The sequence below is a fragment of the Bos javanicus genome, chromosome 13, assembly GCF_032452875.1.
Source record: "Bos javanicus breed banteng chromosome 13, ARS-OSU_banteng_1.0, whole genome shotgun sequence".
Taxonomy (NCBI): Eukaryota; Metazoa; Chordata; class Mammalia; order Artiodactyla; family Bovidae; genus Bos; species Bos javanicus.
The window spans coordinates 64,524,397-64,541,646 of record NC_083880.1 but is presented as its reverse complement, the minus strand read 5'-3'; the positions used below and the strand labels follow the sequence as shown (position 1 = coordinate 64,541,646).

Sequence of the window (17,250 nt, the reverse complement as noted above, 5' to 3'; positions counted from 1 at the left end):
TGGGTACCGCCAACAATGAGCAACCCAAGTCATGTAACCAGGGGAAGTCGGCGTGCAGCAGTGAAGACCAAGCACAACCAAAAATAATTTAAAAAGAAACAAACCTTGCTCTGGGCTCCCTAGAAGCCAACAGCAGAAGTGAGGCCGGCCGAAGATTGTATAGTTCCCACTGTCACATAAAAGGAATTACGCTTATTAATCAGAAAAAACAAATGTTTTCCTTAATCTCAGAGAACAGTGTAGGGTTTTTAAATGAGAAACCCTGAACAGTGTAGCAAATAGTTCCCCTAAGCTTTCAGTATTGCCTAAAAATTTAAACATTGCAAGTATTGCTTTCTTACATCAAGCTATGATTAAAGCCCAGCCCACCCTTCAGCCAGTATTTTTCGTGTTTCTGTTCTGTGCCAGACGCTGCTTGGTATTTTCACTTAGTATCTCATTTGATCCTCTGACAATTCTGTGAGGTAAGTATTACCTATAAGCTCGTCTTAACTGCTGAGGAGGACTGCAGCTTGGAGAGGTCCGAATTCATCCTGGATGTGGACTCAGGCGGTCTGACACTCAAGTGCAATGCTTTGAGTTCTAGAAAAGGAACATGGCATGGGGAAGGCCAGTTGTGCTCCGTTGAAAAGCGAAAGGAAACCTAGAGTGGTATTCCAGCTTCTTGGGTTACTGTGGGCATATTAACAGGGAAAGTCAGTACAGGGTTCAGGCTCCAGAGTCAGAAAAGCCTTGAAGGGAGTTGGGATGTAAAGGATGGGCAAGGTTTAGGTAGGTGGAAAGGAAAACAGGAAGCGAGCATCTGTGGCATAGGGCTGGAAACTTTGAGACTGAGTGGGCCAACTGAGTCGGTGGTTAAGGGAAGAAAAGGTTGCAGAGATCCAGGTGAGTCCACGAATCAAAGCCTGGTAACTGCGTCTGGACTGTGACCTGGTGGGAGTGAGGATGCACAGCCATGTGCAGGGTGCATGGACATAGTCAGCAAGGATTCCGGCCATCTTGGCTTGAGGGCCTGGGGGCAATGGTAGAAATTTAAAGGAGTTCAAACTCCAAAGGTGCACAGAATAAAATCGTCAGGACTTCATGCCTGACTGAACTGGAGCCTGAAGAGGAGCCGTCCAGAGCTTTCCTGGGAGTGGGGAGATGTCTGGCAGAAGAGGGGAACTTGAAGAATCCTCTTTGTCGTGGGTTTGTTTTTTTCAAGTGCTAATTACATTATCCTATGAGACAGGCCAGGGAGGTCTACTGAGGAGAAATCACAGAGTGAAGCTCACAGCCTCTGTGTCTTCCGAGCCCCACCCCGCTGCTTTGGTGCGAATGTTAGCAGGGGAGTTGGGCTGTGGAAGATGCCACAGGAGGGCGAGGGCATAGGGCAGGCCTGGATCTCAGGGTGGGGGTGGTTAAGGCCTCAGGGCCAAGGACTTTGGGACACTTGAAATTATGAAATAGGATGTGTTCCCAGGAATGAGATGAAGGTAGACCAGGGCCTGGGGTGGGTGGGGGAGAAAGCATTCACAGTGATGCGGGTGGGGTGGGGGCTGTGGTAAGAAGAGCAGGAATCAGCATGGCAGGTGAAGCCTGAAGTGGGGCTGGTGGGGGGGAGTTGGGGGGATTGGGAGCGGGCAGCTTCCCTAAGGAGGAGCCTCTTAATGCAGCAGGTTGCAGAGCCTAGGGGCTGGGAGTAAGTGGGTGAAGCTTAAGTGCTTTATACTGTTCCAGGGTCAAGACTTCTGGGAGCAGGTTATGGCAACAGTTGTGAAATCTTGGGTGGTGCTCTTGATGAGAAGAAATGGAGGGAAATTGGGTAGGAGTTAGGAGAGCAGGTGTTTTCAGGACAAGAAAGGACTGAAGATGTGCGTGGGGCTGGGGAGGAGCCCTATTAAGTGTGAAGCAATGAGTAGGGTAGGAAACTTCTCACAAGTGTGAGGAATTATTGTTAGATCCCCCTGAAAGTGGAAGCCTGATCTTGAGAATAAGGGCCTGGCTTTGGAGAGGAGGAGGGAGCCCTTTCCTGAGACCAGAGATTGGAAGACGCATGGGGGGCAAGTGATGTCTGTGTTGAGGGCCAAGAGGGAAAGGAGCTCCTGATGCCCAGGGAACTTAGAGTTGATCAGCCCTTGGGGCTGGGGTGGGGAAGGGAGGGCAGCAGGCAGGTCTGTGGACAGTCCCAAAGTGTTTGAGCTCTTCCCTTGGGAGCAGCCCTCTGCTCGCTGCTCTGGTTCCGCCTGCTTCAGCCTTCTCCCATTGCATCCCACCGTGCCTTGCCCACTTGTAATTTCATGGCTGCAGTCACCATCCATGGTGATTTTGGAGCCCAAGGAAATAAAATCTGTCACTGTTTCCACTTTTCCCCATCTCTTTGCCATGATCTGGATGCCATGATCTTCGTTTTTTGAATTTTGAGTTTTAAGCTAGCTTTTTCACTGTTCTCTTTTACCTTCACCAAGAGGCTCTTTACTTCCTCTTTACTTTCTGCCATTTGAGTGGTATCATCTACATATCTGAGGCTGTTGATGTTTCTTCAGGCAGTCTTGTTTCCCGCTTGTGAGACATCCAGCCTGGCATTTCGCATGATGTACTCTGCATAGAAGTTACATAAGCAGGGTGACAATGTACAGCCTGGACATAACTCCTTTCCCAATTTTGAACCAGTCAGTGGTTCCATGTCTGGTTCTAACTGTTGCTGCTTCTCCTGAATACAGGTTTCTCAGGAGGCAGGTAAGGTGGTCTGGTATTCCCATCTCTTTAAGAATTTTCCACAGTTGTGATCCACACAGTCAAAGGCTTTAGAGTAGTCAATGAAGCAGAAGTAGATGTAGATACTTTTTTAACCCCCTGGCTTTTTCTATGATCAAATGGAGGTCGACAATTTGATTCCTCTGCCTCTTCTAAATCCAGCTTGTACATCTGGAAGTTCTCAGTTCATGTACTATTGAAGCCTAGTTTGAAGGATTTTTGAGCATTACCTTGCTAGTGTGTGAAATGAGCCCTAGTCTACTCCCTCACCCCACCTGGGTGTTAACCACCCCTCACAGGTTTTCTGTGGCTTCCCTTGAGCCATGCTGCTAAGCCCAAGCTCAGAGCCTGCCCAGGTCAAGGGCCTCTGTACCTCTATTGAGGGGAGAAAAGAGATCCTGGCTGGGGAATTTCCAGGAAGAGAATCTTCAAGCACTGACCTGTAATGTCAAAAAGTGATAGAACACAATGTGAGCACTAGAAGGGATTTGGAGACCTCCAGCCCAGCCTCCTCTTGCTCTATAGATGGGAGGCCGGGGCCTGGAGAGGCTCACTCAGGGTTTCACAGTCAAGAACCAGAACCCCAACCTGTGCGGGCTTGCTTCCTCCCTCTTTTTCTCTCACCCTGCAGCCAGAAATAGCTCCTCCACTTCCCAGTCACCATCTGAGAAAGAATCAGCCACAGGGCTGTACTCTAACCGGGGATGGAGGATAGGACGTGGTTTGTCTCAGTTTCCAGAGTGGCTCATGAGCTATAAACCCCAAGCAATGGGTTCATACCTTGGCTTACTCTGTGGCTTATAATTACCTATGAGTCTGCCTTCCTTGCCAAACTGAGTTCCTTCAGGGCACAGACCATGCCTTACTCATCTTTGGGACCACAGTGCTAGCCTAAAGTAGGCATTAAATACATGTTGGGTAGACTGGATGGGCAGAGGGTGAGGGGATGGGCTGGGCTGGGGAGGAAGGGATTGCTGGACCAATGATGTTGGGGCAAGGTGGCAGGGAACCCCTGGCCGTCCAGTGGTTAGGACTCTCTGCTTTCAATCTCTGATCTAAGAACTAAGATCCCACAAGACGTGGGGTTTGGCAAAAAAAAAAAAAAAACAAACAGTTGAAGACTTAAGAGATCAATAGATAATATTTCTTTTTTGAGAAATAAGAGGTGGAGGTGTCTCTTATTTGGAGGCATTCTGTTTTGGAAAGGTGGTTGTGTCTGGGTCTAGACTGTGGATGCTGTGATGATGGGGTCTCAGCCTTTCCCCACATCCTTTCCTCCACCCCCTCTACCTATCTGTCCACATACCCCATCCCACCTGTCCTCATTCATGTTTCCTTCAAGGGAGAGAATTCCCAACTCCCCTCTCCTGGAGGCGAAGTGTGAGAGAACCACTGCGGAATCCTCCCCGGCTCCACCCTCCGCAGAGAAGGAGAATGATTTGTCTTTCATTCAAAGACAAAATGGTGTCTTTACCAGTATTTCCTTTTTTATATTTATTTATTTTTGGCTGTGCTGGGTCTTCGTTGCTACACAGGCTTTTCTCTAGTTGCGGCGAGTGGGGGCTACTCTTCGTTGAGGTGTGTGGGCTTCTCCTTGCGGTGGCTTCTCGTTGCAGAGCACAGGCTCAATAGTTGTGGCGCATGGGCTTAGTTCCTCTGTGACATGTGGGATCTTCCTCCATCAGGGATCGAATCTGCGTCTCCTGCATTGGCAGGTGTATTCTTTACCACTGAGCCGCCAGGGAGACCCCTACCGGTACTTCTGATAAAGCTGATTGGAGAACATAGCTTTTGCTCTCTGGCCAAATGAACTTTCTAATATCTTCCCCAAACTTAAACATGCACACCCCTGCCCCCGCCCCCCAAAGAGAGTAGACCTCTCTCCCTTGTGGGGACAGAACCTCCTCTGGAATTTTACCATGTAGATCAGTAGAGAATATGCTACTTTTGTGGAACCAAGAGAGAGAGACAGAGAAACCCAGAAATATCTGAGCCCAGCTCCGTCCCTCAGCCACCACGTGGACAAATCATTCCCCTTCTCTGTGGAGGGTGGAGCCGGCGAGGATTCAGGAGTGGTCCTCTCACACTTCGCCTCCAGGAGAGGGCAGTGGGAAACATTTCCTGAAGGAAACATGAATGGGGACTGGGATGGAATACGTGGATGGATGGGTAGAGGGGGTGGAGGGAAAGATGTGGGGGAAAGGCTGAGACCCCATCATCACAGCATCCACAGTCTAGACCCAGACACAACCACCTTTCCAAAACAGAATACCAGAATCCTTATTCCTTGTGATAGCGCTTGCCTGGCATGCATGTGCGTATGCAGAGTGGAGAGAGGACCTTGCCTCCCGTGAGCTGGGATCAGGCCAAATCTCAGAACCACACTCCACTGACACGGCCCAGGGTCACATTCACCGTCAGGACTGGCGTTTGGTCTGGAGAGGCTCACCAGGAGGAGCTCCTCTGATGTTGATTTGTTTGTTGTCAGGCCTTCCCAGAGCCTCTGTCCCTTCATGGCTGCAAAGACTCTAAACCAGCATGTCCCGAGCTCCTCATCCTCCTCCCAGTCAGGCCCCTGACACAGGGAGTCCACTTATTCCTCTCGACAACCTGGTGAAGGAGACGGTGTTGGCCCCATCCTACAGATCAAGCCTCCATGACTCAGTGCTCAGCTCACCCATTAAGTGCCAGAGCCAGTGTGGCCTCCGGAGACCTTCGTGGTGCTCCAGAGCAGCTAAACCACAGCATCTGGCTTGTTGCTGGGACTCTGGTGCTTTGGGCCACTCTTCCCCCCATCCCCCCACCACTGCACCCAGTTCCTTCAACAAGCCTGCCCCTGCCCCTCTAGTCCTCCAGCCTGGCATGCTCAGCCCACCACTCCACACATCTTGAAATCTTTCCCATCTAATTTCCAGCACAAGCCAGTCTCTGGGAATCTTCACAACTCGTCCCTGTGTCTAGCTCTTAGCTTTGCCTTGATTCAAGAGATTTGGGGGACTTCCCTGGTGGTCCAGTGGTAAAGAATCTGCCTTCCAATACAGGGAACATGGGTTTGATCCCTGGTGGGGAAACTAAGATCCCAAATGCCATAGAGCAACTAAGGCCTCGCCCTGCAACTACTGAGTCCACGCACCTCAACTAGAGACTCCGCGTGCTGCGACTAGAGAAGCCTCTGTGCTGCAACAGAGTCCACATGATGCAACTAAGACCCAACACAGCCTAATTAATTATTTTTTTTTTAAAAAGAGAGATTGGGGCATACTCTGGCTCCCCTCCCAGCCCTGGCTGCTCCTTCCAGGAATCTTGTCCTCTCTGACCCAGAGGTGCCCCAGTAAAGGTGTGTGGCCATGTTGGCATCAGAGCTGTTTGCAACTGAAGGGCTGCAGCCCAGCCTCTGCTCCCACCACCCAAACAGGACATTCACCTGCCCAGGCGCCACTCAGCTTGTAAGAGAGAACAGACAAGGCTAAATAGCCCCCAGGATGGTAGAATGATGCCAGGCAGACGCCTGACACACCTCCTGGACAGGAAGATCTTTTTCTTCCTCTTAATAATAGTTATTAAGGAGCCTGTTCCCGACACACTGTGGCCAGGTCTGGGCTTAGCTATCCACATGGCTCTCATCACCCTGGGTCCCCACCCCAGGCTCAGCCCCAAGGCTAGGATCTACCTGTCTACCCTCCCACTGCCCTTTACCCACTCGAGAGGGTGAGTGGTTCTGCAGCCCTGGGGAATCTGGTTTGATTTACATGCTTTTATGGCTTGGCCAATAAGTTCATTAGGGGTTTTCCATAAGATGTAATGGAAAAATCCAAATGAACATTTTGGCTAATCCAATATTATCAGGGTATCAGGGATCCCTTGGAGCCCTTTTCAGCTCAGTCTTCCTATCCTGGCCCTTCTCAGCTGAGTTCCCTTTGCAGACACTTAGGCCCATGGTCTAATGTTAGGGTCAAAGAGCACCCCCACTGCCAGATGCTCATACACCCAGATGTGCACCCACACACACACACACACGAGAACACACACAGATGCGCATGTAGGTAAACACACTGATGTGCAGCTAAGGCAGCCAAGCAGACGCACAAACATCACAGATAGATGGCATGCACAGGTACAGCTGTGCGTAGGTACAGTGTACAGGCACACCTCACTTTATTGCACTTCGCTGTATTGTGCTTTGCAGATATTGCATTTTTTACCAACTGAATCTTTGTGGCAACCCTGAGTTCTCAGATGATGGTTAGCATTTTTTGGCAATAAAGTATATTTTTAAACTTTTCTTTTTGTCCCTGTCATGCAGCAAGTGGGACCTTAGTTCCCCACCCAGGGATGGAAACTTCACCCCCTGCAGTGGGATCCCTGAGTCTTAACCACTGGGCCCCCAGGGAAGTCCCAGCAATAAAGTATTTTAAAATTAAGATATGTATTTTTTTAGACATACTGCTATTGCACACAATAGACTACAATGTAGTATGAACATAACTTCTGTATGAACTGGGAAGCCAAAAAATTTGTGTGATTCACTTTATTGAGATATTTCCTGCATTACAGTGGTCTGTAATAAATGGTCCGAACTCATAATATCTCTGAGGCATGTTTGTATATGTTGAGCCATATGAAATGTGAAATTGCCAATATTCGGTGGTTTTTTTACTTACAGAAGTGGAATCTAATACAAACGTGGGCATGGAGGGAAATATATATATAAAAATGTAGAGCCAAATTTTTACACCCATGTTCAAGCAGCATTATTCACAGTAGCCAAAAGGCAGAAACAATTCAAGTGTCTACCAGTGGGTAAGTGGATAAACAATATGGTGTGTGTACGCAGTGGAATATTATTCGGCCTTTAAAAAGAAGGAAGTTCTGTCACACATGGTCGAACATTACTGAACTTTGAGGATATTATGCTAGGTGAAATATGCCAGTCATAAAAAGACAAAGACTGTATGATTCCACTTACATGAGATACCTGCTGCTGCTGCTAAGTCACTTCAGTCGTGTCCGACTCTGTGGGACCCCATAGAAGGCAGCCCACCAAGGCTCCCCCGTCCCTGGGATTCTCCAGGCAAGAACACTGGAGTGGGTTGCCATTTCCTTCTCCAATGCATGAAAGTGAAAAGTGAAAGTGAAATCACTCAGTCGTGTCCGACTCTGTGCGACCCCATAGACAGCAGCCCACCAGGCTCCTCCGTCCATGGGAGTTTCCAGGCAAGAGTACTGGAGTGGGGTGCCATTGCCTTCTCCGCATGAGATACCTAGAGTAGTCAAATTCATAGAGTTAGAAAGTAGAGTGGTAGGGGAACTTCCCTACTGGTCCAGTGGCTAAGATGCTGTATTCCCAATACACGGGGCCTGGGTTCGATCCCGGGTCAGGGAACTAGATCCCACATGCCACAACTAAGATCTGGTGCAGCCTAAAAAATTAAAAACAAGAAAAAAAGAAAGTAGAGTGATGGCTATCAGGGGATGGGAGAGAGAGAGGAAGGTACTAAGCCTTTTATAGGGACAGAATTTCAGTTGTGGAAGATGGAAAAAGTTCTGGCAATGGATGGTGGTGATAGTTGCATACCTGTGTGGGTGAACCACTGAACTACATACTTAAAAATAGTTAGATGAGGGACTTTCTCTGGGAGTTCAGTGGCTAAGACTCCAGCTCCCAATGCAGAGGCCCTGGGTTTGATCCCTGGTCAGGGAACTAGATCCCACATGCTACAGCTAAGACCCCAGTGCAGTCAAATAAATCTTAAAAAGTAAATTTAAAAAAACATTTAAGATGGTAAACTTTATGTTAATTAAAATGATTTTTAAAAAGAGCCAAAAATATGTATCATCAGGTCGATATGTACACCACCAAGGGATAAACCACAGAAACTCAACACCACTGAAACATGCCTGCTCCCCTCCCAATAGTGCTTCTCTGACCCAGATAAGGCCCCTGCTCCCCCCTCAACAGATCTAACAGAGATAAGGCCCTAATGAAGGCCCTGCCACCCTGGCTACCCCTACAGCTTATTACCTTCCCACGGTCTGGCTCTGCTTACTCACCCCCCACCCATCACTCAGCCTCCCACCTCCAGGGGAGGGCCTCCTTTTATTTTTTTGGCTGCACAGCATGGCACACGGGATCTTAGTCCTGCAACTAAGGATCAAACCTGTGTCCTATGGACACAGAGGAACCTCTGTCTGGTCTGGGCATGACCACAGACCAGTTGAAGCAAGTGCAGCCAGCACTAAACAGGGTCATGAGACACGGCCTGAGTCTCCTGCTGTCCTGGCCATCCTCACTGGACCTTGTCCCTCCACAGAAAGGTGGTGCCTCAGGCTGGCACTGTGCACTGCTGCGACCACTCCTGCCCGACCTGCCTCCCCAGTGAGCTGCCATCTGCTGACTCCTTTTCTCCAGCACAAGGCCTCTCACCCTGCTCTGAGGGCTCTGGGACTTCGGTCCTTGATGGTGGCAGAAAACAGAAACTTGCCTCCAGACCTGTTTGCCTCCGAACCATGCAACATGTGCCCTGAGCCTCTCAAACAACTTTCTCATAACGATTAAAAATTTTTCAATTTTATTTATTTTTGGCTGTGCTGGGTCTTCGTTGCTTTGCATGGGCCTTCTCTAGTTGCGGCAAGCAGGGGCTACTCTAATTGTGGTGTTCCAGCTTCTCATTGTGCTCCTGCTGTGGAGCAATGGCTCTAAGCACACGGGCTTCAGTAGGTGCAACCCACAGGCTCGGTAGTTACTGCTTGCGGGCTCTAGAGTGCAGGCTCAGTAGTTAATGGCTCACAGGCTTAGTTGCTCCATGGCATGTGGAATCTTCCGGACCAGGGATCAAACCCATGTCCCCTGCATGGGCAGGCAGATTCTTATTCACTGAGCCACCAGAGAAGCCCATAATCATTTAATATCCAGCCCCTGAGGAGGGTTAGGGTTAGAGTTAGGGTCTGGCCCCACCAGGTCAAGAGCTTTCTCGGAGTTAAGCTTGTTGGAAACAGCCATCTGAACAGAATTTTTCCGGAGTGGGACAGCATTTTTCACCGGGACTCTGGAAGGTCAGGGTTTGGAGGAAACTGCTAGGAGCCTGGCGGGGAAGGAGCAGGTGATGCTGGGGTGGGGCTGAGGTGGGTGGGGAAGGAGAGTGTGCTGAGGGCCTGCCTTTCTCTGGGCAGGCGAGTCCCAACAGCAGGCAGACAGGTGAGGCTGACCTGACAGGTTCCTGAGGCCGGGGGCAAAGGGGTGGAGCATGGCTCTGACATAGGGTGACAACAGGCCCGGGGCCCTGCCACACAGGGCAGGCGGGGCAGCAGGCAGGCCTGCTGGGATCTTCTTCCTGCCGTGGCCAGCCCAGGGTGCAGACCATGGAGCCCGCTGGAGGGTGAGAGGAGCCGGTGGGCAGGCGTGTTCAGAGGCCTGGGGCCTGGGGGCCTGGTGCCCAAAGCATGGCGGGGCCCCTGAGGAGCCGGGTGGACGAGCTGAAGCGACCCTGGTGGCGGGAGAGCTCCCCACTGGTGCTGCAGCACAGCGAGGCAGCCCGGCTGGCAGCCGACGCCCTCCTGGAGCGGGGCGAGGATGCCTACTTGCGGGTCATCTCCGAGGAGCGGGAGCTGCCCTTCCTGAGTGCCCTGGATATGGAGTACATGACCAGCCATGCACGCGGGGGCCCGGAGCTCAGCGAGGCCCAGGGACCCGAGGCCTTGGGGCCTGACCGCCTCAGCCTGCACTCCGAAGTCACCTCGGGCACATACTTCCCCCTGGCCTCCGACATAGACCCTCCGGACCTGGACTTGGGTTGGCCCGAGGTGCCACATGCCACGGGCTTCAGCCCTACGCAGGCTGTGGTCCACTTCCAGCGGGACAAAGCCAAGAGCATCAAGGACCTTCTGCGTTTCCTCTTCAGCCAGGCCCGCAAGGTAAGGGCCCCATCTCTTCAGACACCCATTTCACAGATATGGAAACTGAGGCCCAGGGAGAGAAAGGGACCAGCACGCAAGGCCACCCAGCAGCTTGGGGCAGCACTGGGACAAGAACCTCTGTGCCCTATCAGATCACAAGCTCCTAGAGGTTTTATTTACCTTGGTAATCCCTTGGTGGGCTTCCCTGGTGGCTCAGATGGTAAAGAATCTGCCTGCAATGTGGGAGACCTGGGTTCAATCCCTGATTTGGGAGGATCCCCTGGAGGAGGGAAAGGCAACCCACTCCAATATTCTTGCCTGGGAAATCCCATGGGCAGAGGGGCCTGATGGGGTACAGTCCATGGGGTCGCAAAAGAGTCAGACATGACTGAGCAACGAAGCACAGCACAGCACAATCCCTTGGCACTCGGGGACATTATGGATAAGCTTAGAACAGGGGATGGGCCTCAGAGATACCACAAACACCCAGAAAACAGGTACAAAGGGGTGCTCATTGCAGAGAGGAATCCTCTCTCTTCTGGGGGAGAGGGTCCATGGCTTCCATCAGATTTTCAGAAAGATCTATGATCCTAAGACAGAGCCCCAACCTCGGTGAGCATCTGAGCCACCCCCTTGACTTACAGAGGAGCAAACTGAGGCCAGGGAGGGGATGGTACTCACTCAGGGAGGTCCAGTCCATTGGTGAAATGGAGCCAGGGCTCAGGTAGAGGAAAGAGTTCTAGACTCAGGCCCCAAGACTGAGGCACAGCCCTGACGTATGCCCCAACCACGCCTTGCCCTTCGTGTACCGTGTCTCCCCTGGCCTGAATCAGGGGAAGGGGCACTGGAGCCTGGGCCTCCACTTGGCCTTGAAGGCTGGGCTTTTAGCTCTGCACCCAAAGGAAGGAGGAGAGGAGGCTGCTGGGCTCAGGGATGGGGAGCAGGGGCTCAGGAGAAAGGGAAATGGGGGAGGGCAGGTAGGGGTGCTAGTGCGGGAAGGCTGTAGCCACAGACTAGCACAGCCTCACTCCTGGAGCCCAGAATCAGATGACCCCAGGCAGGGTTTGAGGCAGGTTAGCCCCAGTGCCCTGGCCAGGGGAGCAGCCTGCAGGGAGCCCACTGCAGATGTTAGGAGCCAGGATGCTGAGACCTACCGGGACCTCCAGAGCCTCCATGACAAGTCTCCCTATGCCCCAGGCAGGGGAGGGCAGGGCCTGATTGGCAGCGGGAATGGGGTTATTAGTGAGTGGCTGCTGTCATCACTTCTGCCCCTTTGATCTTTCTTGCTTGTCCTCCCCCCTGACCCCCATCACTATTCCTGGCCAGACCTGTGCCATGGACCAGGGCATCCCTCAATGCTTTGGTTCCTCGCATTTAGACCCTCTGCCTCTGGGCCAGTGGAAGCCAGGCTTCCACTCTGGGCTGTCACTGACTCTCGGTGACCTTAGGAAGTGCTTCCTCTCCCTGTGGCCCAAGGTCCTTGTTTATTAAGGAAGCAGCAGGAAAGGATCGTTTATTGAGCTTCAGTTGCGTGTTGAGGCTTTTCACATTTGATTCTCCATAACTCAGAGAGGTAGCTATCTTTATCTCCATTTAACAGATGAGGAAGTCAAGGCACCCAGAGGTGAAGGAACTCACCCAAGGCTGTGTCACTAGGAAGTGGCAGAGTGCAGGTTTGAACCCAGTTCTGTCTGGCTCCAGAACTGGAGTGCTTAGCTCTGCACCTGCTGCCTCTCAACCTGGAGAACTGGGAGGGGAGGTTCTCACAGCGGACAGTGAGCAGAAAACTTGGTCCCAGTTGGTATGGGTAGAAAAAGTCACAGCAACCTCTGCAGCTTCACAGAGGAACAGATGGGTCTGGCAAAGGGGACCAAAGACCCTGGTCACTGCCTGTAGCTCTGATCCATGACAAGGGAGCCTCAGAGTCACAGAGTGACAGCTGGAGCTAGGGGGCGGGTAGTGTGAGGTGCTGGCCTGGGAACTGGGGGCTGGTTTCTGCTTCTGACTCTTTCCCTCTCTGGGCATCATTCCTCACTTATGTAGAGGAGACCTTCAGACTAGTGCAGCTGATCCACGGACCTCTGAGAATCTGACAACAGATAAAGAAATTGTGCTTAGATAAATGCAAACAAAAACTTTCAAACATCCAATAAAAATCATTTAAAAAAAAACCCCCACAAACCTTTCAAACAGCCTTCTGGGCTTCAAGACAGTGAAACCTCCCTCTTTCTAAGTCAAACCCCCCCAGGCTGGGTCACCACTAAGAGCCCTCTTCAGATGGTCTCACAGGCTCTGGTCTCCTGCTTTTCAGTCCAGTGCCTGTTTCCTGGGATCTAGCCCCTGCCCCCGGGCAGGGCTGAGTTCCCCCTCCCTCCCCAGGTGGTGGCTGTCGTGATGGACATATTCACCGACATGGAGCTTCTGTGTGACCTCATGGAGGCCTCGGGCCGGCGCGGCATCCCCGTCTACCTGCTCCTGGCCCAGCAGCACCTGAGGCACTTCCTGGAGATGTGCTACAAGATGGACCTCAATGGAGGGCACCTGCCGGTCAGCGAGGGATGGAGCAGGAGCCGGGGCATGGGGTGGGCTGGTCCATGAGCACTGGGAGTCAATGGGAGGGGGGCCGGCTTCTCTTAGCTCTTTCCGGTCAGAGACTCCATGGGAGTTAGACATGGCTTGAGCCCCGATCTCTCAAGGTCACCCCCAACCCCCTTCCCTCCTTGGCTCAGAACATGCGTGTACGGAGCACATGTGGGGACACATATTGCAGCAAGGCAGGCCGCCGCTTCACGGGGCAGGCCCTAGAGAAGTTTGTCATCATCGACTGTGAGCAGGTGGTGGCGGGCAGCTACAGGTGAGTGAGTGGGATGGGGGGTGCACCTGGGGCTGGGCCATGGGCTGCTGAGGCTGCCTGGGAGCTGGCAGCTTTGACTTGCCCTTCTTTCATCATCCTTTCCAACATGGACTGAGCAGCCGCCTAATGTCAGGCATGGTGCAGGCCCAGCGGCCAGTGTGGGGAGCAAGAGAGCCCCGGGCTGGGCCCTGGAGAAACTCACTCTGTGGAAGGATCACTGTAATGCTCCAGCACAGAAAATGTTGTTGTTGTTTAGTTGCTAAGTTGTGTCTGACTCTTTGCGACCCCGTGGACTGTAGCCCACCAGGCTGCTCTGTCCACAGGCTTCTCCAGGCAAGAATACTGGAGTGGGTTGCCATTTCCTTTTCCGGGGGAATCTTCCTGACCCAGGGATTGAACCTGTGTCTCCTGTCTTGGCAGGCGGATTCTTTACTGCTGAGCCACCAGGGAAGCCTAGAAAATATTGGTGTTGGCCAAAAAGTTTCATTCAGGCTTTCCTGTACCATCCTATGGAAAAAGCTGAATGAACTTTCTGGCCAACCAATAACTCTTGCACCTTGGAACTGGAGGGACTTCAGGGAACCTAGCCCTCGGTCCATTTTACAGATGGGGAAGTTGAGGCTGTGACGGGAAACCGTGTGTCCAAGTCCACTAAGCCGAGCAGCAGAGATTCTGGAGTCAGAGCTCTGCCCTTCACTTGGGCCCTCGCGGTGGTGGCGGTCGCGGTGGTGGTGGTTTTGTCTTCCTCCCCTGGTTGTGACTCTTGCCTGGTCCCAAGGGCCTGCACTTTGCCTCCTGACCCTGACTCTCTGCCCCCAGCTTCACCTGGCTTTGCAGCCAGGCCCACACAAGCATGGTGCTGCAGCTGAGGGGCCGCATTGTGGAAGACTTTGACCGGGAGTTTCGCTGTCTTTATGCCGAGTCCCGGCCGGTGGAGGGATTCTGCGGAGGTGAAAATCCCCCGTCCCCCAGGGCACCGTGCCCTCCCCCAGTGGCCTTGGCTTTTGGGCCAGGAGTTCCCAGCACCACATCCTCATCACCCTCCAGCACCAGCCTCAGCAGCATCAAACGCTCACCTCGCATGGGCCACTCGTACCTCGCTCTGCCAGGAGGTGGTGACCGCATTGACATGGGTGTGGGGTCCTCATCCCCCGGCCCTACCCGCTGTGAGGCCGATGGCCAGCCCTCCCTGCAACGCCAGCTGTCAGACCCTAACCACGGCCCGCTGCTAGGGCCCTACAGGGCCAATCTGAGCAAGCTGGGGGCATCCCCCTGGTGCCAGTCTTCCCCTGCCCTCAACCACAATAGCACCAGCCCCGTGACCCTGGGAGGGGGGTCACCCCTGCTTGCTTGCTCTCGCCCTCTCCTCCCCTTTCCCTGGAGTGTCTCAGCTCTGCCCCGATTACCAGAGAATGGGGTCCCAGGAAGCCAGGAGCCTAGGCGCTCACGGGGCCGCTGGGTACCCAGCACAGCCCTGGAGACACTGGAGGAGAACAAGGCATCTCTGAGTCAGAGCCATGGCCAGCTGGATCTCCTTGTTCCCTTCTCCAGAGCACGAGAAGCAGGAGGCCCTGATTTGGGGGTGGCCCGCAACTCAGGCTCTCTTTGGCCTGGTGAGCAGGCCTCAGAGGACAGGAGGTTGGCTCCAAATCAGAGATACAACCAACTGGATTTCCTGCCCCAGGCCCAGGGTGCCAGGGGAGCCCCTGAGTCAGGCTCACCCAAGGTTGGCAGTTGGACCCCAGAGGATAAGAGGCTGTCCGCAAACCACAGCCATGGCCAATTGGACCTCCTGGTGCAGTTCCCCCAGCCTGGGGGCTCCAGAGTGCCCCTTGAAGCCAACTCTCCGGCCAGGGCTGGCAAGCAGCGTCCAGATGAACGACGGCAGACCCTGGGCCACAGCCAGCTGGATCTCATCACAAAGTTTGGTCCACTCCGGGGTGAGGGGCCTGAGCCCAGTGAACTCCCTAGGCCGAGCCCTGCTCAAAAAGCTGGAGTGGACTTGGGGGAGGAGAAGCGGCGGACGCTGGGCCACAGCCAGCTGGACCTCATCACCAAGTATCATCAGTTGCAGGGTGCCAGGCAGGGACCTGAGCCCAGCCTCTCCGGGGGCCCTGAGGGTGGCCAGCGCAACGGCAACAGCAATGGCCTGTCTGAGGATGAGAAACGGCGGACCCTGGGCCATAGCAAACTGGACCTCATCACTAAGTACAACAAGTCCAAGTTCAAGTTGCTCCGAAGCCGCTTTGAGACCTAGTTGTGCTCCCAGAAAGGGACATGTCTGTCTTCCACCTACTGTGACCAGATTTGTTCAGGTCCCAGACTCTGGGGAGGAAGCTCGGGTAGGAACTGAATGGGGAGAGGGATCTAGAAGCCCAGGTTAGACATTCCCGGGGCTCGGGATTCTTGTTCATATACGCACATGCGCACACATGGGAAAATGGAATTGACAGTTACCGGCACTTGCCACTTGTCACTGTGCTGGGCCCTCCATACCGGCTACTTCTCATCATTCATCCTCACTCACAATACCCTCCAAGATAGATTCTGGTAGGTGTACAATTCTAGGACCATAGGTATCATCTTTCCTATAATATAAATATGGAAGCTGAGACCTAGCGAGTTTGATGACTTGCTTGGAATCAGGTTCAAGTAACTAACGGGGCTCAAATCTTTATTTCTTAAGATTGTGTTTTTGCACAGACGGGATACACAATATCAGTAGTTCCCATGTTCTCATACACACAAAATCCATATATCATAGAGGTGCCCCAAATACCTGCAGAATGTACACTGCACACTGACAAGGTTCACACCCACAGACACGGTCCATGTGATAAACCAGAACACTCAGGATTCTAGTTACAGTTACTCAATAAATGTCACTTGGCTAAATGAATCCAGGACACATTCAGTGCACACTGTAGACCCCTCAGGATCCACAGACTATAAATATGCACTTAAGCACACACACACACACACGCATACACACTCATGGGCAGGCATGTACCATCCAACAACTTTTTCTACCTAAAGCTGTGTATCCAGTCCTGTGCTGGACATCCAACAGGGCTCCCAGTCCCTGGAAAACAAGGATTCAGTGCATAAATCATTGGTGTTTCTAATGAAAGGCTAACCAGTGACAGAAGGTGGTAGAGAATGAAGGCCAGAGACCGGCGGTGATGATGGAGTGGTGAGAAAAGTTTCTTAGAGGAGGCAGTCTTTGAGCCAAAACTTGAAGGGTGGGAAGGACTTGGATAGATGGAAGTGAGATTTAGAGGAATTCCTGGGAGAGGGAACCAGGTGAAGAGAGACCAGGGAGAGGGCTGAGGGAGTGGGTCTGAGATGAACTGCAGAGGATGGACAGGACACGGATACTCAGACTCTAACACACACACACATACACACAATCATCTTGCTTAGTGTCACCAGAAGTATAGGCTATCAGATGTGGGTCCCTCTCCTGAGTTGCGGCCTGCCTGGGAGTGTATTTGTGATACAAATCAATAAAAGCAGACAAGCTCCGACCCAGAGGCTGCCTGGTGTATTCTGAGAAGGCCGAGTTACGACTATGCAGGTGAGGGGCAGGGGAAATGCACCCTTCCGGCCTTTCCCTGGAGGAAAGTGGATTATGGCTGTAGGAGGGTGGGGGTGGCAGGGGCAGGGTAATAAAGGGGTTCCAAGCTTCTCTCTGCTCTCACTGAGAGTGACATCCTGAGAGACCCTGGGGCTTTTGTTCAAAGTGTGGGCCAAGTTCATCCGTCCAC

At 52.6% G+C, this 17,250-nt stretch overlaps 1 protein-coding gene across 1 annotated transcript; it reads left to right on the top strand.

Moving 5' to 3' along the window:
• The first annotated feature begins 1,561 nt into the window (after positions 1-1,561).
• FAM83C (family with sequence similarity 83 member C) lies at positions 1,562-17,016 on the top strand. Its single transcript, XM_061437373.1, has 4 exons — positions 1,562-10,647; positions 13,009-13,176; positions 13,359-13,483; positions 14,303-17,016. The coding sequence occupies exons 1-4, from the start codon at positions 10,177-10,179 to the stop codon at positions 15,738-15,740; spliced, it is 2,202 nt and encodes a 733-aa protein (XP_061293357.1). The 5' UTR covers positions 1,562-10,176; the 3' UTR covers positions 15,741-17,016.
• The last annotated feature ends 234 nt before the right edge of the window (positions 17,017-17,250 follow it).